Here is a 20013-nt window from a genome sequence, read left to right as displayed (position 1 = left end):
ACTAGAGTTTGTTATTAAATGCACCTACAGACTAATGTAATGATAAAAGTAAAGGGTCATGGATTTGATATACTGCCTTTTTGTGGGTACAATCAAAGTGTTTTGCATAAATTATATGCAGGTACTTTTTCTGTCCCTATTGGGTGTGCAATCTTAGTTTTGTACTTGGGGCAATGGAGGATTAGGTGAGCTGCCCAGGGTCACAAGGAGCTGCAGTGGGAATTGAGCTCAGTTCCCCAGGTTTGCAGCCCACTGCACTATCTACCGTATTTTCACGTATATAACGCGCACCCGTGTAAAACGGCACACGGGTATAGCGCGTGGGAAACCAAAATATATGTAAAAAAAATTTTATATAGCATGCACACGCATATACCGCGCATGCTGCTTACCGCCCCAACTCTCCTGTCGCCGCCCCGACTCTCGTTTCCAGCCCTGCCCCGAGTCTCCTCTGGTCCCGACTCTCGTTTCCAGCCCTGCCCCGAGTCTCCTCTGGTCCCGACTCTCCTTTCCAGCCCTACCCCGAGTCTCCTCTGGTCTCGACTCTCCTTTCCAGCCCTGCCTCGAGTCTCCTCTCGTCCTGACTCTCCTTTCCCCGCCCTGTCCTGCTCCCAGCTCTGTAAGCATGCGCAGACCATCTAGAGACAAAGAAGATGATCTGAGCATGCTTGCTGCTCAGTTTTCTGCGCCAGGTTGTCGGGGCGCGCTTTTGATCTGTCACCAAGGCGGGCCTTTGTCGCGGCGTGCTTTTGACCACGTGGCTTTGTTCCCCCTCTATCTGGCCTTGTAATTTGCCCAGTAAATACCATTTTGCCTTTACAACAGTATCTCAGCCTTTGGGTAAGCCTATAAAAGATTAATGCTGCATGTAGAGCCCACATTTTAATTTGATCTCTTCAGATTGGTATTCTGCATTTATCTACCCGGTAGTAGAGTTTATCAATTAAATTTAAATTTACCGCCATAATGCCAGGAATGAGACGAAAGTCATATACAGCGGACTTTAAGCTTAAAGTCGTTGCGAAAGCTGAGGAAATAGGCAACCGGGCCGCAGCGAGAGAGTTCAATGTTGGAGAAACATCGGTGCGTGAATGGAGAAAAGATAAGAAGGAACTGGAGAAATGCAATCTGCGCAAACGGGCACGTCATGGGGCCAAACCAAAATGGCCTCAACTGGAGGATGACTTGAAGCAGTGGATTCTGGCAAGAAAGGAGCAAAATCAATCAGTCTCTACTGTTGCGATTCAGATGAAGGCAAAACTACTTGCCAATAGAAGAGGAATACCCGACTTCAAAGCTAGCTTCACATGGATCTCAAAATTTATGAAAAGGAACGGACTATCAGTTCGAATGAGAACAACTGTTGGCCAGCGACTTCTGGATGACTGGCAGCAAAAATTGATTGATTTCCGTGACTTTGTTGCCAAAGAAATATCTGAACTTGCCATCACTGCAAAGGACGTCATCAACATGGATGAAATTCCAATGGCATTCGACATTCCAGCGACAAGAACCGTAGCCCCCACAGGTACTAAATCTGTTGCCATCACCACAACTGGGCATGAAAGAATGTGTTTTACAGTAGTTCTTGGTTGCTCAGCTAGCGGGGTTAAGTTAAAGCCCATGCTCATTTTCAAAAGGGTCACTATGCCCCGTGAAAAGCTGCCCACCAGTGTGGTTGTGCACTGCAACAAGAAGGGATGGATGGACTGCGACGTAATGAGATTGTGGGTAGATAAATGCTTTAGGGCAAGACAGGGTAGATTCTTTGCAAAAAAATCCTTGTTAATTTTTGATGCCATGGTTGCCCACAAAGAAAAAAATGTTCAGGCCTACATTAATTCTACTGGTGCCCACATTGCTGTGATACCTGGAGGCCTGACGTGTAAGCTGCAGCCACTTGACATCGCAGTGAATCATCCATTCAAGACTTTTGTTAGAAAGGAGTGGGAGGAGTGGATGCAGAGCGGCACGCACGAGTACACACCCGCGGGGCGGCTGAAGCGGGCAACTTTCACAGAAGTCTGCAAGTGGGTGGCTTCAGCATGGGACAAAATAACACCAGATACTATTCTAAACGGATTTAGAAAAGCATGCATTGTTTATGAAACCAATGATACTACGGCTACTACCAGTGCAGCGGAAGGAGGCAACAACACGGATATCAGCGATGATGACAACGATGACGATATCACTTCGAAAATAAACGAGGATCGTCTGCAGGCCTGCTCACTTTATTTAATGACAATGATGACAATTCGGATTTTGATGGATTCAACGATTCAGATGACTGTGATGATGATGACTGAATAAACCTGTAAACTTTGTTTATTTACAACTTTACTGTAACTACGGTAACTGTATTTAGATTATTTTGTCCTCGATACTTCGTTTGATCTACCGTAGATTACCGGTAAATGTTATAGTTTATAAGAATGAACATGTGATTTCTGTTCTTGTTGCTGAATTCATACTCACTAACTCTAGATTAAAAGTTATACGGATGTTTATAAGAATGAACAGTTTTTTTTTTTACATTTTTGGTTGGAGGGTGTGTGAATGGTGCGTGAGTTCTCCTATGTCTGGTTAAGGTGGATTGAATTATTTAGCTGAAGAAATTATGGTAGTTAAACCTCCCCCCCCCATTCCACACACATTACGGTAATTCTCTTCCATTTTTGTTCCCATTATAAAAAACACTGATAAGTTCCCAGAAAAAGATACATTAGAATAAGAAGTGAAAACAAAGGCCCCTACAGATGAGAACATAAGAATAGCCTAACTGGGTCAGTCCAATGGTCCATCATGCACAGTAGCCCATTCTCATGGTAGCCAATCCAGGTCACTAAATACCTGGTCAAAACCCAAAGAATAACAACATTCCATGCTACCGATCCAGGGCAAGCAGACGCTTCCCCCATGTCTTAATAACAGACTATGGACTTTTCCCCCAGGAATTTGTCCAAACCTTTTTAAAACCAGCAACGCTATCTGCTTTTACCATAACTTAAATCTTTCCTTCCAAACAGAGACCTTGCTAGATGTCAAATACAGAAAGAACAAGGTACCGTAACTTCACAAGGACTTAGCTGTGCAGGAAATGTGAATCGCCTCATACACCCACCATATACCTAGTGCAAAAATGTGCAAAGGTCTGTTTTTTTCTTTCCATCACTACATAGCCTACGGTAATGCCACACAAGCATCGCTGTTACAAATACATTCTGAAGGTCAATGCTAAGGTTAACAAAGTTTCCTTCCTTGGACCACAAGGAGATACTGACAAACCACTAGAAGAGATCCCAAAACAACTACCCAGGCACAACACCCAAAGACCCACTCAGTGTGTGAACCAGTTGAGTGGAGTGGACTAGGGTAACTGGGGGGTGGAAATGGACCCGGAGTTTTCTCAGCAGAATTTCCCAGACCACCTCTTCCTCTCAACACATTGACACGCTGGTGGGTTTATTTTATAGCTTTGCCTGTCTCCCTTGAAGTCCTGTCCCCCCTTGAAGTCCTGACCCCCCCCTTGAAGGTTTGCCTGTCCCCCCTTGAAGTCCTGTCCCCCCTTGAAGGCCTGCCTGTCCCCCCTTGAAGTCCTGTCCCCATCCTGAAAGCCTGATGCCCCCCCTCCCCGACACCTGATTCATCACCCGGAAGGACCGCTCGCACCCCCACCCCGAAGGACCGCTCGCACTCTCACCCGAAGGACCGCTCGCACCCCCACAGCCTCCCCCCTCCCCCTTGGAGAAGTTGTCTGCCTTGTTTCCGGATGCCAGCGAGCCCAGCTGTTTCCTCTGCCGGCGGTCCCGCCCCTTCTCTGAGCCCTGCGCTACGCTGCTTCCTCTTCTGGTGGTCCCGCCCTTTCTCTGACATCAGAGAAAGGGCGGGACCGACGGAAGAGGAAGCAGCGTAGCGCAGGGCTCAGAGAAGGGGCGGGACCGCCGGCAGAGGAAACAGCTGGGCTTGCTGGCATCCAGAAACAAGGTAGGCAGCTTCTCCATGTGGGAGGGGGAGGGGGGGAGGCTGTGGGGGTGCGAGCAGTCCTTCGGGTGGGGGTGCGAGCGGTCCTTCGGGGTGGGTGTGCGAGCGCTCCTTCCGGGTGATGAATTGGGCGTCGGGGGGGGGGGGAACTATATTAAAAAAAAAATTATACAACACGCTCACGCATATAAAGCGCAAGGTTATGCACGGTTTGTAAAAATCGTGTATAACGCACGCGTTATATGCGTGAAAATACGGTATCAGGCTACCATTCTGGAACACTGTATATTTCTGGTATTTATAGTTGCTGAGATGCTATACAAATATAGATTTAGTGAACAAAAAGCAGTGTTCTTTAACTTACTTTAGATTTGCTAATGTTTTGATTATTGCAAATTCCCTTCGTTGACTAGAAGGCATCCAACGATGTTTTTCTGCCAAGGCTAGAGCCCTTCCACCAAAACCAAACATGGAAGAGAAGCCAAAGCGAAGAAGCCTATTGTGGCTGCTGAAAGTCAAGACATCTACTGGTTGAAGATGGCCTGAAACATAATTAAGGGTAAAAATAACTAAACACACTTTTCTTTTTTTTTTGCAATTAACTATAATAGTTAAATGTTAAGATAGTATCTTGTTTCCAATAGTGGCCAATACAGGTTATATGTTACTGGCAGAAACCTAAATAATAGCAACATTCCATGTTATGGATCTCAAGGCAAGCAACAGCTTCCTTGATGATTGTTGCAATAGCAGACAAAGGACTTTTCATCCAGGAACTTGTCCAAACCTTTTTCTAAACCCAGATATGCAAACTGCTATTAAAACATCCTTTGGCAATGAGTTCCAAGCTTAATTATTTGCTGAGTGAAAAAATATTTCCTCCTCTTTGTTTTAAAGGTAATTCCACTGTAACCTCTTTGAGTGCTTAATTCTATAAATGGGGCCTACAGAGTTAGGCACCTAACTTACCCCCCCCCCTTTTAAGTTTATTTTTAACTTGTTGAATCGCTAAAATGCGATAGCAGTTATTAGCGCAGGGAGCCGCACTAAATGTTCCGTGCTGCTCCCGATGCTCATAGAGTTCCTCCTGCCCCGTCGAGCCACAACCCCCCCCTCCCCGACATCGGGGCACGAGGAAGCCCAAGCCCTCCTGCCCCGGCGAGCCGCGACCCCCCGACATCGGGCAGGAGGGAGCCCAAGCCCTCCTGCCCCGGCAAGCCGCGTCCCCCCTTCAACATCGGGGCAAGAGGGAGCACAAGACCTCCTGCCCCGGCGAGCCGCGACCCCCCTTTCCCCCCCACGATTACAATCGGGCCAGGAGGGCCAAGTCCTCCTGCCCCGGCAAGCCGTGACTCCCCCTTCAACATTTGGGCAGGAGGGAGCCACCCCCCCCCCCCCGTGATTACAATCAGGCCAGGAGAGAGCCCAAGCCCTCCTGGCCCGGCAACCCCAACCCCGCCGACTACGATCTGGGCAGGAGGGAGCCCAAGCCTTCCTGCCCAGGTGACCCCCCTACCCCCACCCCCCACTAAGATTCGGGCAGTTCAAAATCCCAGGCCCTCCTGCCCTCGGCGTACCCCCCTCCCCCGATCTCCCCCCCCGATCGGCCCCCTCAACACCCCCTCCCTCCCATGGCCCAACCCAGCCCATGTGCTTAAGGCCCCACCCACAGGAGGGGCCTAAGGCTACTGGGCCGATTCCGGTTGGCCCAGGTACCTCAGACCCCACCTGTGGGCAGGGTTTGAGGCACCTGGGCCAATCAGGCCTGCCATTCGACGGATGGTGGGCCTGCTGGATGGATGGGCTTGGGACCCATCCATCCGGCCAACATATTTACAGGTACAGGGAGGGAAGTTGGGGGTGGAGGGGCAATCATGGGAGGGGGGTGCACCGAGGGCAGGAGGGCCTGGGATCCCTCCTGCCCAGATATTAGTGGGGGAGGGGGGGTCGCATGGGCAGGAGTGCTTGGGCTCCCTCCTGCCCAGATCATAGTCGGCGGGGTGGGGGTCGCCTGGTCATAAGGGCTTGGGCTCCCTCCTGGCCCGATCATAATTGCGGGGAGAGGGGGGGTGTTGTGGCTCGCCGGGGCAGGTGGGCTTGGGGTCCCTCCGGCCCCGATGTTGTCGGCGGGGGGGGTCGCGGCTTAATGGGGTAGGAGGGCTTGGGCTCCCTCCTGCCTGGATCATTGTGTGTGTGTGTGGGGGGGGTGAAGAATTGCGGCAAGAGAGATTGGATATCTCCCCTGCCACGATGCGATCACCCCTCTACCCGAATTGCCACAAACCGCGGCAAGAGAGATTGGGCATCTCTCATGTCACGGGTTGCAGCAATTCGGGTAGAGGGGTGATCTCATTGCGGCAGGGGACATGAGCCATCTTTCCTGCCAGGATGGTTGTGGTAGGGGGGTGGGTAGGTTGCTGGGCCGCTGAGTTGATCGCGCCAGCCGCTAAGTCAAAACGTATAAGTGCCGACTAAGCAACTTGCCTTAAGTTTTGGTTATACCTGCTGTATGCCTAGGTCTAGGTCAGCCCACCTCCCGCCCTTTCCCCTCCTCTAAAAACACCTATTTTCACTCTATGCGTTTAGAGGCAGGAGAAAAGCCTAAGCTGGTTTTAGATACGTCTAAAACCAGCTTTGGATATGGGTACTTGGACGATCAGGCTTTTTGATCGACCAAGTACCCATTTAGGCCACTTTTTAGATGTTTTTTTTTATTATGAGCCCCTTAGTGTTTTACATTCAGGTCTCATGTATTTTTTCTTATCTGTCCCAGTGGGCTCACAATCTATCTAATGTACCTGTGGCAATGGGGGATTAAGTGACTTGCCCAGGGTCACAAGGAGCAGCATGGGATTTGAACCTACAACCTCAGGGTGCTGAGGCTGTAGCTCTAACCACTTGCCTCCAACCATAATAAGAGGTGAGTCATAAATGCATTAAATAAACCAATTGCGTGAGAAATATAAGATTTTATAGCAACTGAATCCCATTTATATAAATTTTTGATTACATAATTGTAGACTACCCAAATGTCCTTCAAAACAAAACAAAACAACGACGACGAATAAAACCTAAAAAAAACCCTCTCTACCACACTGGTTAGTAAATCAGTCATTGCTCTTGAAAATATAATTATTTTAATGTTAAGAAGCACTGGTTTGACAGCAGCAAGAGTCTGTGCTCAGTGATGACACATATTGTTATAGACGGTATTTGAAAGGACCAAAAATCAAAAGTTCTGCCTTTACATCCCAATCAAACTGGTTTCCGCCAAGATCACTCCACTGAACTTTCACTTATAGGCCTAACTACAAAGGTACTCTACCCATTTCAATCACCATCAGTCAGTTCTTATCTCTTTAGATCTTTCTTCTGCATTTGATACCATCGTCCATAAGCTGCTATTAACACGGGCTTTATGAAATTGTATAATGGGTCATGTCATTGACTGGTTAATTTATTTTTTTTCAGAAAGGTCATCAAATGTAATTTTTAATGGAACATCTTCTGAGTCTTTCACACACAAACACAGTATCCTGCAAGGCTCTATCCTATCACCGTTGCTCTTTAATATATTCATGGCCCCTCTTCTAACTCTAGGTCAGTCTATTGGCTTTACTACATTCGCTTACGCAGACGATGTGCAGTTAATCCACTCAATCAATCTTAATGACCCAGAAGAAGTAGCTTCCATTAATCAGAAATTGGAAAAAATTACTGATTAATGGTTAGACACAAATAGGCTGTCCCTCAATATTAATAAATCAAAATTAATGATCTTCCCTTTCAAAGATGGATTAACTTTACAGGTCCCCTTTAAACTTGAGTCCCTACCAATCAAAATTGTACCCACTTTAAAGCTGTTAGGGGTTACCTTCAATAGTAAGTTTACTTACCACGCTCATATTAGTACAGTTGTTCAGAAATGCTTTCATCGACTTAGAATGATTTGCTATTTTTCAAAACTACTTGAACCTGCATCTTTGAATACTTTGATGTACTCTCTTGTGATTTCCAGCATAGACTACTTTAAAGCCTCTATAAAGGCATAACAAAAAAGGAAATAAGACACCTCCAGATTGTGCAGAACACAGTGATCAAAATCATCTTTAACACAAAAAAGTATGATCACGTTCCCCCTCTTCTATTCAAAGCACACTGGCTACCTGTAGAACATAGAATCAGCTACAAAATCCTACTTCTAACCTTTAAAATCCATTCGAGTAACCAGCCAGAATTCATTGATAGTCTTCTAATCCCTTATAGCCCATCCAAATCACTTTGTTCTATGTCACAGAATCTCCTCACCTTTAAAGTTAATCAACACCTTGAGATCTAATAATTTTGCTGTCCTCTCTTTGGAAATCGTTACCCAATTACTTACACGTAGAGTCCACACTAAGCCAGTTTAAATCCAAGCTAAAAACCTTCTTGTTCCAGGATGCGTTTGGACAATAACTAAGGTCTAAAACAATGCTCTTCTGTTTTTTTTTCCCTATTGTTTTTCCCTACTCTGTGTTCTTTTCTTCAAAGATTGTAGTTCTTTTGCTCATCTCCCATTTCTTTGAAGTAAGTCTGTATGTCAAGTTATTTGTTGTACTAACATACCCTGGTATTGTCTTGCAATGTTAATTTTTAATCTGATTTTATGGTATCTTCTCTGTTTATTATATAGTATTATTTTTGTACACCACCTACAAGTTTGATTAGGCGGTATAAAAATTTTAAATAAACTTGAAACTTGTAGCATGACAAATTTAAAATAAGTTTTTGACATATGAAGACAGTAAAACCAGAAAATGATTAGCATGATTTCAAATGTAAAGAAAATGAAAAATAGGGAAAATAGCCTCATCATAAAAATTTAGATTTTCAGAGTGAAAAAGGGATTTATATTTATTTAACAAGCCAAAATTATAGATGATAAAAAGAATATTTACCCATTATAATATGCAGTGCTGCTGTGACTGGATGTTTAGTTCCATGAAGTGAGTATGCCAATATATTAGTGGAACCTATGCAAATGAAAATACATTGTAATCAGAAAAATATTCTATGCATAAGGGTAATAATATACAAAATATATTTTCTTGTTTCACTGGATACACTGATAATATGAAGGACATTCAATCTTACTTCAGTAAGAAAGAAGAGTTTTCAAAACATTTTTGTTTTTCAGTATTGTCCTCTGAACGCTTCATACACTTCATACACTTTTCCTGCAATGACTTTAACCCCTTAGATGATTCATAAATATCTTAAATTGCAAATAGGCAAAGAAATCACTGTATTAATTAACTCTTCACTTAGCTTTTGAAAATGATCTGAGGGGTCCCAACATGGCCCCGTTTCGAGATCTGCTTCAGGAGATCCAATGGAAACTTTCTAAATTCTCAGTTCAAAATAAAGCTTAATGGGTTTATAAATCTCCGTGATTTGCGGTCGTATCTGCAATACAAAAAATGTGAAATAGCATATACTGTGTGGACTAGACCTCATAACCACACTATGCCGAAGTACTAAGTTTCATTACCAAAACATGCAAAAAGAAACGCATAAGTCATTACATACCACTGCTGAATGTCGATGCTTGTGCAAGGAGTTTCAACTGACAAAAGACGCTATCCTCCGCTCCGTTTTTAAAAGGGGGAGGCCCCCTCTGCGTACTGCTACGTGATGACTTCAAACCTTACTAAAGTAGCAAAAGATGCATTCCAAAACTAAATAAAGTTCAAAAATTTCAAAACACAACAATGGTATTGAATGTAATGAAATCAAAAATCAAAACAACAAAATGCCATACATGCAAGCAACACACAGTTATAGAATTCAAATGTTCTTCAGAAGAAAACCAGCCATTCATTGTTGAGTCCGTGTGGATGAAGCGGGTTGAGAGTGTAGATCCATTTTTGTTCTTTTTTCCACAATATGTGTGCTACATCGCCTCCTCTGGTGCTAATGACAGTATCCGATATGGAATATTTTAAATCTGCATGGTCGTGTTGATGTTTTAACCAGTGGGACATCAGAGGGGCTTCTTGTATGCCAGATCGATTTATAAACCCGTTAAGCTTCATTTTGAACTGAGAATTTTGAAAGTTTCCATTGGTTCTCCTGAAGCAGATCTCGAAATGGGACCACATTGGGACCCCCTCAGATCATTTTGAAAAGCTAAGTGAAGAGTTAATTAATCCAGTGATTTCTTTGCCTATTTGCAATTTAAGATATTTATGAATCATCTTAGAAAATGAAATGAAGAAATGAAAGAATTTAAAAAATAAACCTAATCAAGTCTCAGAGAGTGACCACATATATAAAGTTCGCAATGACTGGACGGTAAACTCTTACCGTGAGGGTGGTAAACTCTTACCCCGCCCCCACCAATTTTGGAGTTTCATATCTCTGAGCGCATTATATAGAATCTGAACACTCCTTGGAAACTGTAACTTCGAAATCAGTCTTTTCTGTATTTATCTTGCATCTATCTTTGGCATTAACTTAACATTCAATATTTCCATTTTTCTGCTTTCTTCTCAAAATCTACTCTTTCTCTCTCCTTCCCTCCTTCCCCCCCAGTGGTCCGACATCTCTCTCCTTGCTACCCCCCTTCCTAGTCTAGCATCTCTCTCCTCTCCTTCCCATAATCTGGCATCTCTCTTTACTACAATACTACTATTATTTCTACTATTCTACTATTTCTACTATTCTACTATTACTACAATACTACTATTATTTCTACTATTATAGCGCTACCAGACTCCCCTCCTTCCCTTCTATTCCCTGGTCTATTTCTCCCTTCCTTTAGTCATCTCTCTCCCCCCCCAAGTGTAACATTTCTCTTTCCCTTCTTCTTTTCTTCCCCCTGCAGGCCCTCTTTCTTCCCTTCCTCCTTTCTGACCCCCCTCCCAGTCCAACATTTCTCCCTCCTTTCCACCAGTCCAACATTTTTTCTCTCTTACTCCTGCATGCTTCTCCTCTGGTCCTCCTTCCTTCCCCCAACCAACATTTCTCTCTCTCTAGTCCAACTTTTCACTCTCTGCCCTCTCCCCCTTCCCCAGAGTGTAACATTTCTCCTTCCCTCCTTTCTGTCCTCCCCATCCATCTCACCCTCTCCATGAGTCCAACACTTTCTCTCTGTCCTTGCCTATTTCCTTGAGTGGCATCCCTCCTTCCCATTCCCCAATCCAACATGCTTTCTCCCCATGCACCATCTCACTCTCCCCTCCAGTGTGTAGCACCTTTCCTTTCCTTCCCTTTCTGCCAGGTCCAGCAGCACCCCTTCCCTGCTCCCCATGTCCAGCAGTACCCCTTCTCCTTTCTCTGCTCCCCATGTCCAGCAGTATGCCTTCTCCCTTCCCTCCTCCCCTATCTAGCATTACCACTTTTCCCTTCCTTCCTCCCCCCTGTCCAGCAGTACTACTTCCCCCTTTCTCTGCTCCCCATGTTCAGCAGTACCCCTTCTCCTTTCCCTGTCCAGAAATATCTCTCCTGTCACTGCTAGCGGCAGCTCACTCTATGCTTTTAACTTTGGCACACAGCTGCCACTAGCGGTAGTTTAGCCTGGTTTCATCAGGCAGCCTCGGGGCCTTTGCTAGGCCAGCCCGCTTCGATGATACGATGCGGGCCAGCCTAGCAAAGGCCCCAAGGCTGCCTGATGAAACCAGGCTAAACTACTGCTAGTGGCAGCTGTGTGCCAAAGTTAAAAACACACAGAGCTGCCGCTGTTGGTCCGGGGACATGGAGATGAGGAAGACAGGAGTCCCGGCAGTTTCGTGCTATGCGACAGGCGCTGGAGTCTCTCTTCCTGCCCTGTGAGCCACGGCACACTTAAAATATCAAAAGGCACACCAGTGTGCCACAACACACAGTTTGTGATACACTGGTGTAAGGGAAAGCATAGGGTGGAGTATAAAAGTAGGAAATCAAAGGACAAAGAAAAGACAAGGGGGTTGCTTTCATGAATCAGCTGTTACAAATCAAACAAACTTACTTGGAAGATTGGACAGGCTATTTTGATCTTTATCTGCCATCGCCTACTATGTTACCATGTTAAAAAGTAAATGTTTTTACTTATTTTAAGTTTTGTCAAAGCATCAAAGTACAAAAAGCTCAGCAGGGAATGTAACAACTGACTATTAATAGCAATAGGCAAAAATCCTGAAAATGACTGTCCTTGGAACTGCATGCAATTCAGCAGAACAATTAACTTAATTAACCAGACTACATGAATATTCATTAGATTGTTAATGTCTCCCACATCCAAACAGATAAATGTGATGTAATGACTAGCTAGTCAAGCATATCTGAAATTTTTCATAAAAATTGCACCAACACTGTGATTCCTTGCCTGAAATATCACTGAAATTAACAGTCCCACAGCAATGTTTTATTTACTCTAAATTAATTGGATACAATGAATTTATTTAAATTAACTATTTAGGCCTACATAATGCATACAATCCAAGCAATTTTATGACCTTGTTTCATAGAAGAATTTGTCTTACATTGTCCATGTCCTTCTAATATTTTTTTTTAATTATTTCAGTTTTCTCTTTAGTAACTTAGATCCAGTTTCCATAGCAACAAAAACAAATGTAAATGGTTAGTTAACAGTGCAACTGTAAGCTCCCCCACATCTGATCCATTTGATTCCTACCATAATATTAGAGCTTTGTACTGGCTCAATGTAGTAATTCATTAAAATACTCTCCCTCTGAGTGTTACTTCCCAGGAGACCAACTGCTCTGGAGGTAAACCTTCTCAGCATCTGTGCTGAACCTTGAAGATTAGCTGCTTTGGCAGGGGCAGGAAATACATTATAGAAGTTTTTTTTTAAAAAAGTGTGCCATACACAATGTTTCTTGCTTCTATTATCAAGTTGAAAAAAAAATGTTTGTTTTTTTCTTTAAAGCTTCTTTCCTTATGGATAACTGCAAAAAATGCACATATACCACATCAAAATATGCATTTTACTCTGCAGAATATTTTTCCCAATCAAATGTTAACAAGCATTACTTTCACCTTTTTTTAAAAAAAAAGAAAAAATAACTTGCAGACATCTAAAAATAGAAAGTTAGCTTTGAGTGCACTTTTCTTAAAGGCTGGTAATATACAGCACATCTGTTTATCAGAAGTACTAATGAAGAAAGAGTGACCTACGCATAGCCAATTTGCCTGCAGTGAAAGCTGGAGAGATTCCATGCCAAAACACCATATTTATTAAAGTTATAATGACAAATGAAGGGCAAGCTGCTAATCAGTCTCAGTATGGCAATTTTTATGTTATGTTCCTATAGTTTGCCATTTTTATAGGAAATATGATGTAATATACTTGTCATTTTAATCAAAAGAGAAACACATGTTGAAAATCTTTAAAATTATAATTCACACACATCTATAATTTTCTATAGAAATAGAACATACAAATTGTCAAGTTCTGCATTATATTATTTACAGTGCAATTATCAATGCATATTAGCATTTTAATTTTTTTTTTTACTTAATTTATACAAAAAGCAGGCTAATTTAAATCTGACAGGGTGGGCCTTCAAGACTCATATGACTTTCTATGAGGGGGTGCTGGAACATTCTTAGCCCAACCAAGAAGGGAATGATGTGGAGCCATGAAACTTACAAGTTATTCCACATATTCACCCCTAAGTTCAACAAACTTGCTACATTGTGTCTGAAGTTTCTGTAGCCCCCCCAAATACTCTGTCTGGTCATTTAAATATTACTCTGCTGCTGCAATCACCTCTGAATCGCTGCAAAATTGTCACCATTCAAACTCTTTTTAAGGTTTGGAAACAGAAAATAGTCAGATGGAACATGATCTGGTGAGTAGGGTGGATGGTCTATATACAATTAAATCCCAACTATGTCAAAAAACATCCATAATATTGCCAGCCTTGTGGGCAGGTGCATTGTCTTGCAAAAAGAGAACTCCTTTCCGCAGCTTTCTTTCTCCTTTTTTCTTTCAATGTCTTCTTTAATCGGCACAGCAAGTTACAGTAATAGTCTACATTAACTGTTTGACCTCTTGGAAGATAGTCAGTCATTACAACACCTTTCTGATCCCAAGACAAAGTGACTATGACCTTTCCGGCTGACTTTGGGGTCTTAAATTTCCTTGGCCTTGGAGAATCTGAGTGCTGCCATTGCATATATGGGTGTAGTCAGCAGGGTGCAGGAAGGTGCAGTTGCACCCCCCCTACCCAACCAAAAACAAATTAAGGCTACATGCTTGCAGCCAGCCCCACTAGGGCCTTTCTAGCACAGCAGAGGTAAAGCCCTGGTGGGACGGGCTATAAGCAACCTGTTTACAGCATTTCCTCTGCTGGCTGGCTGCTGCTGCTTTGGAAGGGCCCATGGGTAAGAACTATCAGCTCCACACGGGGGAGGGGGTCCAGAGGCCAGCCCACATGGGGAGGGAGGGGGTTGTCGGAATGGCATGGGGGGGTTGTTGGCGAGTGAGAGAGGACAGGAGGAGGGGAGGGAACAGATAGTGAACTGCAATTGGGGGAGGGGACAGATGGTGAACTGCAATTGGGGGAGGGGAGAGGAGGGGACATGGATTGTGGACCCACAGGGTGAAGGGGAGGGGACAGAGATGGATGCTGGACCCATAAGTGGGGGAGAAAGAAAGTGACCCAGAAAGGAAGATGTGAAGGGAAGAAGAGATGCAAGCAAGAGAGGTGGTGGGGTGAGGGGACATGGATGCTACTACACTCTGGAAACATATAAAATTAGTGCTTTCTGCTTCAGTCAGTCGGTCTAAACCAACTTGTGAAGTGACTTACAGCAGTTTAGTGTAATTACTTGTTTTTTGGCTTTGTAAGTGAAACAATGGATATAAGTACATTTTTTTGGAGGTAAGCTTTTAAATCTTGTAACTGTCTGCAACATTATTTTTAGATAGCATTGAAACATTAGATTCTGTTTAGGCTTAATTGAAATAAAGTGAGCTTCTATCAGTTGACTGGACTCAAATGGATAATTTTTATTATCTAGATTCTTTGATAAGATTTTACAATGAAAATTTATCTGCATTTTCTTTTCTATTATTGCACCCTGATGTTATGTTGGAGATGTCAATCAAAGAGTTTATCAAAAAAAGTGCAGTGTTTCTGTGATTTTATAATTTGGAAAATTTTGATAGTGAGGTAGAGCTCTGGTACAAGTTTTGGCGAGAGAAGAAAGCAAAGCAAAGAATGACAATATGAAGGAGATGACAATTAGTAAAAGAAGTGATGACCTTTTTTCCACAAACGAAACATGCTCTTCTCATTACTTTGTCCCAACCATGCACTACTATAAGTACTATTGAGCATTCGTTTAATACCTTATGCAGAGGATCACTTGAAAGGGTGTGTATGTTGAGTATGCATCGAAAGCTGGTTTGGGAAAGAAGGATAAAAATAGAAAAGGAAGTTCTGGAAAGATTTAGCACAGAAAGAAGAAAAATTGTTTAAGTGTAAGTTGAAGACTGTTTAAAATACTTAGCTTAGCTAACACCCATGTCTTCAAGCTGGAGTCCCATCTCAGTGTACTGTAGTTCTCTCAGTTTAAGGGCATTTGTACTCCCTGGCTCGATTCCTGACTCACCCTTGATTGCATGGACTATTGTTTTGTCTCAGAATCATAGTTGTGTAACCATGTTTCATCAACAGTAAATAGTCATTCCAAAAATTTGGCACCAGCACCCTAAAAATGCTGCAAAATCAACTTGGAAGTTTCCACTTGATGTCGTTTCTCGTCAGCATTCAAATATTTGGGAAATCACTTGGCTGACAGCTTCTGCATACCCAGCAGCTTGTGGTAATCTGACTAGTTGAAGTGTCTCAGCAATTGTTGTAGCCGATATTTGTTAAGCTGCCAAAATCAGGTCATGGACATGGTCAACAAATATCAGGAACTGATACAGTTTGAGGTCTCCCAGACCTTGCAGTCTTGACACCTTCAGTCTTGACATCTCCATGCTGAAAGTTTGCACATCACTTCTTCACTGTGGAGTATGATGGGCATTTGTCACTCAATGTTTGCATCATACATGCATGGATTCCATTTGGAGTTTTCTTCTGCAAGAATAGGAACTTCATGATAGCTTAGAGTTCCACACTTGAAAATTCCACACTTTTCGTTAACATGGTTCAATCATCAATAATCTGAAACAATGTCAAAACATAGCATTATGATTCTGCAGATTGGCACTTTGCAAAATAAAATAACACTCTTTTCAGCTACAGTGGCATAATGCTCAGAATTTAGGAAGTTGGTTGGGCTGAGAACTTTTCAGTACCCCTTATGCTAGAAAGAGGATTATCATGGTAAGAACCTAGTGCATAAGGCATACGAGTCTTGAACCAGTGGGTTGTACCAAAGCAGTTCCCTGAGTCTAGGGTGAGGCAGATGAGCATGCTGTGAAAACCATGGACCCAAAAGTGGCGTCCTTTCGTGCTGTCATGTCCACTTTGTATTATATCTCTGCTATTTGAATTTCAGTGCTGTTAAATAAGAATATTTTTGAAACTGTTTCATGGTAGTCCTAAGTTTCAGTTTGCTGATTTTGAATTTACCTTATTCATTGTACTTATGTTTCCATTTGGTCATTTTATTATTGTTATGCTGTTAACAAAATTGTAAATTTTATGTTGAACTGTACCTGCTGTACACTACCTTGGGTGAATCTCTTCATAAAGGTGGTTAATAAATTCCAATATATAAATAGTAGTCTGGTGCTCTTTCCTTGCCTAACTTTTGGCATGAACACTTACACCTGTCAACGACTGGTATAAATGCTTGCATCCAACTAAAGGGAGTTGGGCATACAAATCTAAGTATTTTGTATTAAATTGCACCTGTTTTCTGGGAATGCCCATGACCTGCTCATGCCCATTTCCTTTTGAGTTGCACACTATGGAATTTAGACATGCATGTTAAAGAATAAGGGCTAGATTCACAAAGCAAACTAATCGTGTAACGATCAGTTTGTGACCCCTTTGCGACCAGATTTCCCTCCTGCGCTATTCACTAACCTCTCCTGCGAACCGCTTTGCATCATACATGCATGGATTCCATTTGGAGTTCCAAATGAGGAGTTCCAAATGAGGAGAAACGCATGCAAAGTGGACAGGGATGCGATTCACCAACCAAATTTTTTGAACCGACTGGGCTGGCCGATCAACCCAAGAAGCGACTGCTGGGGACCAGTCGAAAATGTCTTTCCGACTTTCAAACTCCATAGAAGCCCTGCTCTCTGCATGCCCTGATCTCTGCTGCCCCGAATCTCTCCTGCCTGCCACCCCTATGCTCTTCCCCGGATCTCTCCTGCCTGCTCACCCCAAATCGCCGCCTTGCTCTGCCCAGATCTCTCCTGCCTGCTCTGCCCCAAATCGCCGCATCACCACCCTACTCTGCCCAGATCTCTCCTGCCTGCTCGCCCCGAATCGCTGCATCTCTGCCCCGGTTTTCTCCTGCCTGCCACCCGGTTTTCTCCTGCCCTTCCCCGCCCTGAGAGCCTGCGGTTTTAACCTGCAGGTTATAACCATGGGCTCACTAGGCTAAAAACGTTCTTCCGATCGCCCCCATCTGCATATTCAACTTTAAAGAATCCATCGGACCTGCCTGGATAGGGCATGGGTTGGTCCCAATCGGGCAGGTTCGTGAATCTACCCCTAGGGCAAAGGACAGTTAAGGGCAAACTCTTAATTAGTGTCAATTGAGAATCCAATAATTATTAATGCCTGATTGTCTAATTAGTTTATGTGCACATCTATGATCTGTGCCCAAATTTAGGCAATACAGAATATGAGGGATGGTACTTGAGAGATTCAGGGCAGATACATATCTAAATAAGATCGTGGCCTCTTATTTCACCTGCTGATATTATGCCAACAGGAAGTTGTGCTCTCACAGGCATGAATGTGGAATCTGTATCTCTTCCAGCATCTATCTGGGCCCTGAGAAGTAAACCATGGACTACTTCACTGGTAGATCCATCACCACCAACACACACCAATCTGTAACATAAGAGGTTTAATTGGTTAGCAAGAAAGAAGCCTTTTTATATTGTTCAGCTTTATAGATAACTAAAGTAAGAGAACTGGGGGAAAGTTATCAACATGGGCTACCACTGACAGGTTATCGTGTTTCCTCGAAAATAAGACAGTGTCTTATATTCATTTGGGGGTCCAAAAAATGCAATAGGTCTTCCTCTCCTTCACCCCAATTCTTCCTCTTTCCTTTCTCTCCCCCAAATGTGCAACATCTTTCCTCCCCTCTCACCCATCCCCTTGTGCCTTCCCTCTGCAGCATCTTTCTATCCCTTCATCCCTCCCATCCCCCCGTGCAGCAGACCCCTTGCCCAGCTTCCATCCTTCCCTCCCATCCCTTGTGCAGCAGAACCCTTGAGCACCTGCCACTGCCCCCGATGCCGAACCCCCCCTGACCCTCCATCCTTCCCTCCCATCCTAACCTTGCCGACCGCAACCATAAATACATTTCGGCAGATCAGCATCGGGCCAGCAGCACTCTAAACAGGCTGCTTTGTGGCCTTTTCGCTGGGGCCTTCTGTGTGCTGCGTTACTGATGACATCATCAGTGATGCAGCAGAGGGAATTCCCCAGTGAGAAGGCCACGAAGTAGCCAGTTTAGAGTGCTGCTGGAAAGTATTTATGGTCACGGTCGGAAGAGTTCGGTTGGGAAGGAAGGTTGGAGGGTCAGTGGCAGTTTGACTGTGCAGCAAGGGCACCGCTGCTGCTGATGGCTAGGTCTTATTTTGGGGGATAGGGCTTATATTAAGACCTATCCTGAAAATCATGCAAGGGCTTATTTTCGGGGTAGGTCTTATTTTCGGGGAAACACAGTATTTTACTGTTAACCTCATTTATTAGTAACTAGATCTCACTGCATAAAATAAAACCTTTGCTAGAATAGAAGGAGCTAGTGATAAAACAATAGTCTTAACAGAGTCCATATTGATTTTGTACACCATTCATAACCATAAGGAGCTCTGCTCATCTAGCTTGTCGATTTGAGGAGTAGCCTAGTGATTAGAACAAAAGGGTGAGAACCGAGGAAGCCCTAGCTCATAATCTCATTTCTTTCACTGATGCTCCTTATGACTTTGGGCAAGTCACTTCACACTCTAGTGCCTTAGGTGCAGCCTAGATTGCAAATACCAATTGGGCAGAGAAATACCTAACTTACATACCAGCTTATAACTTGCTTGAGTTCAGATCTTAAGAAAGATGAGCAATTAAACCTCAGATCCAAATCCAATCCAAGTTACTGGCATCCATAGTTCATGCAAATATTTAATTTTTGTGTTAAAGAAGATATTAGAGCAAGTAAAGTAAACCTCTCACTCATTGTGACTTGACATACGTGGGAACGTAGGAAAAGCATTGCTCATGGAGTTCTTTCTAACATGTATACCTCTAACCTGGCTTGCCCCTTGCTATTGAAACAGTGATACTGAAACAGTGCTCCCTACAGGCAGGAATTAATGTGGAGGACTGCTGTAAAGCTTAGAAGGAACATTGGCACAGGTCTCATTTAAAATACTCCTTCCATATATGTATATGCATGTGTGTTTCTGTGACCAGGAGAGTGTAGGGGGGGGGGGTGAGGCAGTTTGAAAGGATCAATTCTCTAACTGCTATGTTTCAGTGTATCAAAAGCTGGAACTGCTTCATCCTTAAATTTGCATTGGAACATTTTTTGGGGTGAGGTTATTTCTCTGGAACTCCTACTACTTCTTGATTACTTATAAGGTGTTGCTGATGAAATCATCATGTAGACCCCTCCTCCCAAAACATTTGATTGATGTATAATGTAACTATAGGCCCAATATGAAGCGATTTAGCCAATTACTGAATGGTTAAATCATTTGGTAGGGAATACTCTCTAATATTCAGCAGCACTTAACTAGCTAAGTGCCACCGAATATCACAGTTAGTGCTGAATACAAAGCTGGCTATGCTGGGGTCATTCTAGGGGTGGAGTCAGCACTTGATTTTCAGCCCTTAA

At 43.5% G+C, this 20013-nt stretch overlaps 1 protein-coding gene across 3 annotated transcripts in view; it reads right to left on the bottom strand.

Moving 5' to 3' along the window:
• The window catches only part of CERKL (ceramide kinase like), a 208068-nt gene that overhangs the window by 38512 nt on the left and 149543 nt on the right, over window positions 1-20013 (bottom strand). For all 3 annotated transcript variants that reach the window (XM_033944113.1, XM_033944114.1, XM_033944115.1), the window contains exons 5-7: window positions 17860-18002; window positions 8925-8999; window positions 4349-4526 (exon numbers count right to left, since the gene is read on the bottom strand). In XM_033944113.1, coding sequence (XP_033800004.1) covers window positions 4349-4526; window positions 8925-8999; window positions 17860-18002 — 396 coding nt within the window. The remainder of the gene's footprint in view (window positions 1-4348; window positions 4527-8924; window positions 9000-17859; window positions 18003-20013) is intronic.

This window comes from Geotrypetes seraphini, chromosome 5 (assembly GCF_902459505.1).
Source record: "Geotrypetes seraphini chromosome 5, aGeoSer1.1, whole genome shotgun sequence".
NCBI classification, from domain to species: Eukaryota; Metazoa; Chordata; class Amphibia; order Gymnophiona; family Dermophiidae; genus Geotrypetes; species Geotrypetes seraphini.
This window is presented reverse-complemented; position numbering and strand designations above follow the sequence as displayed.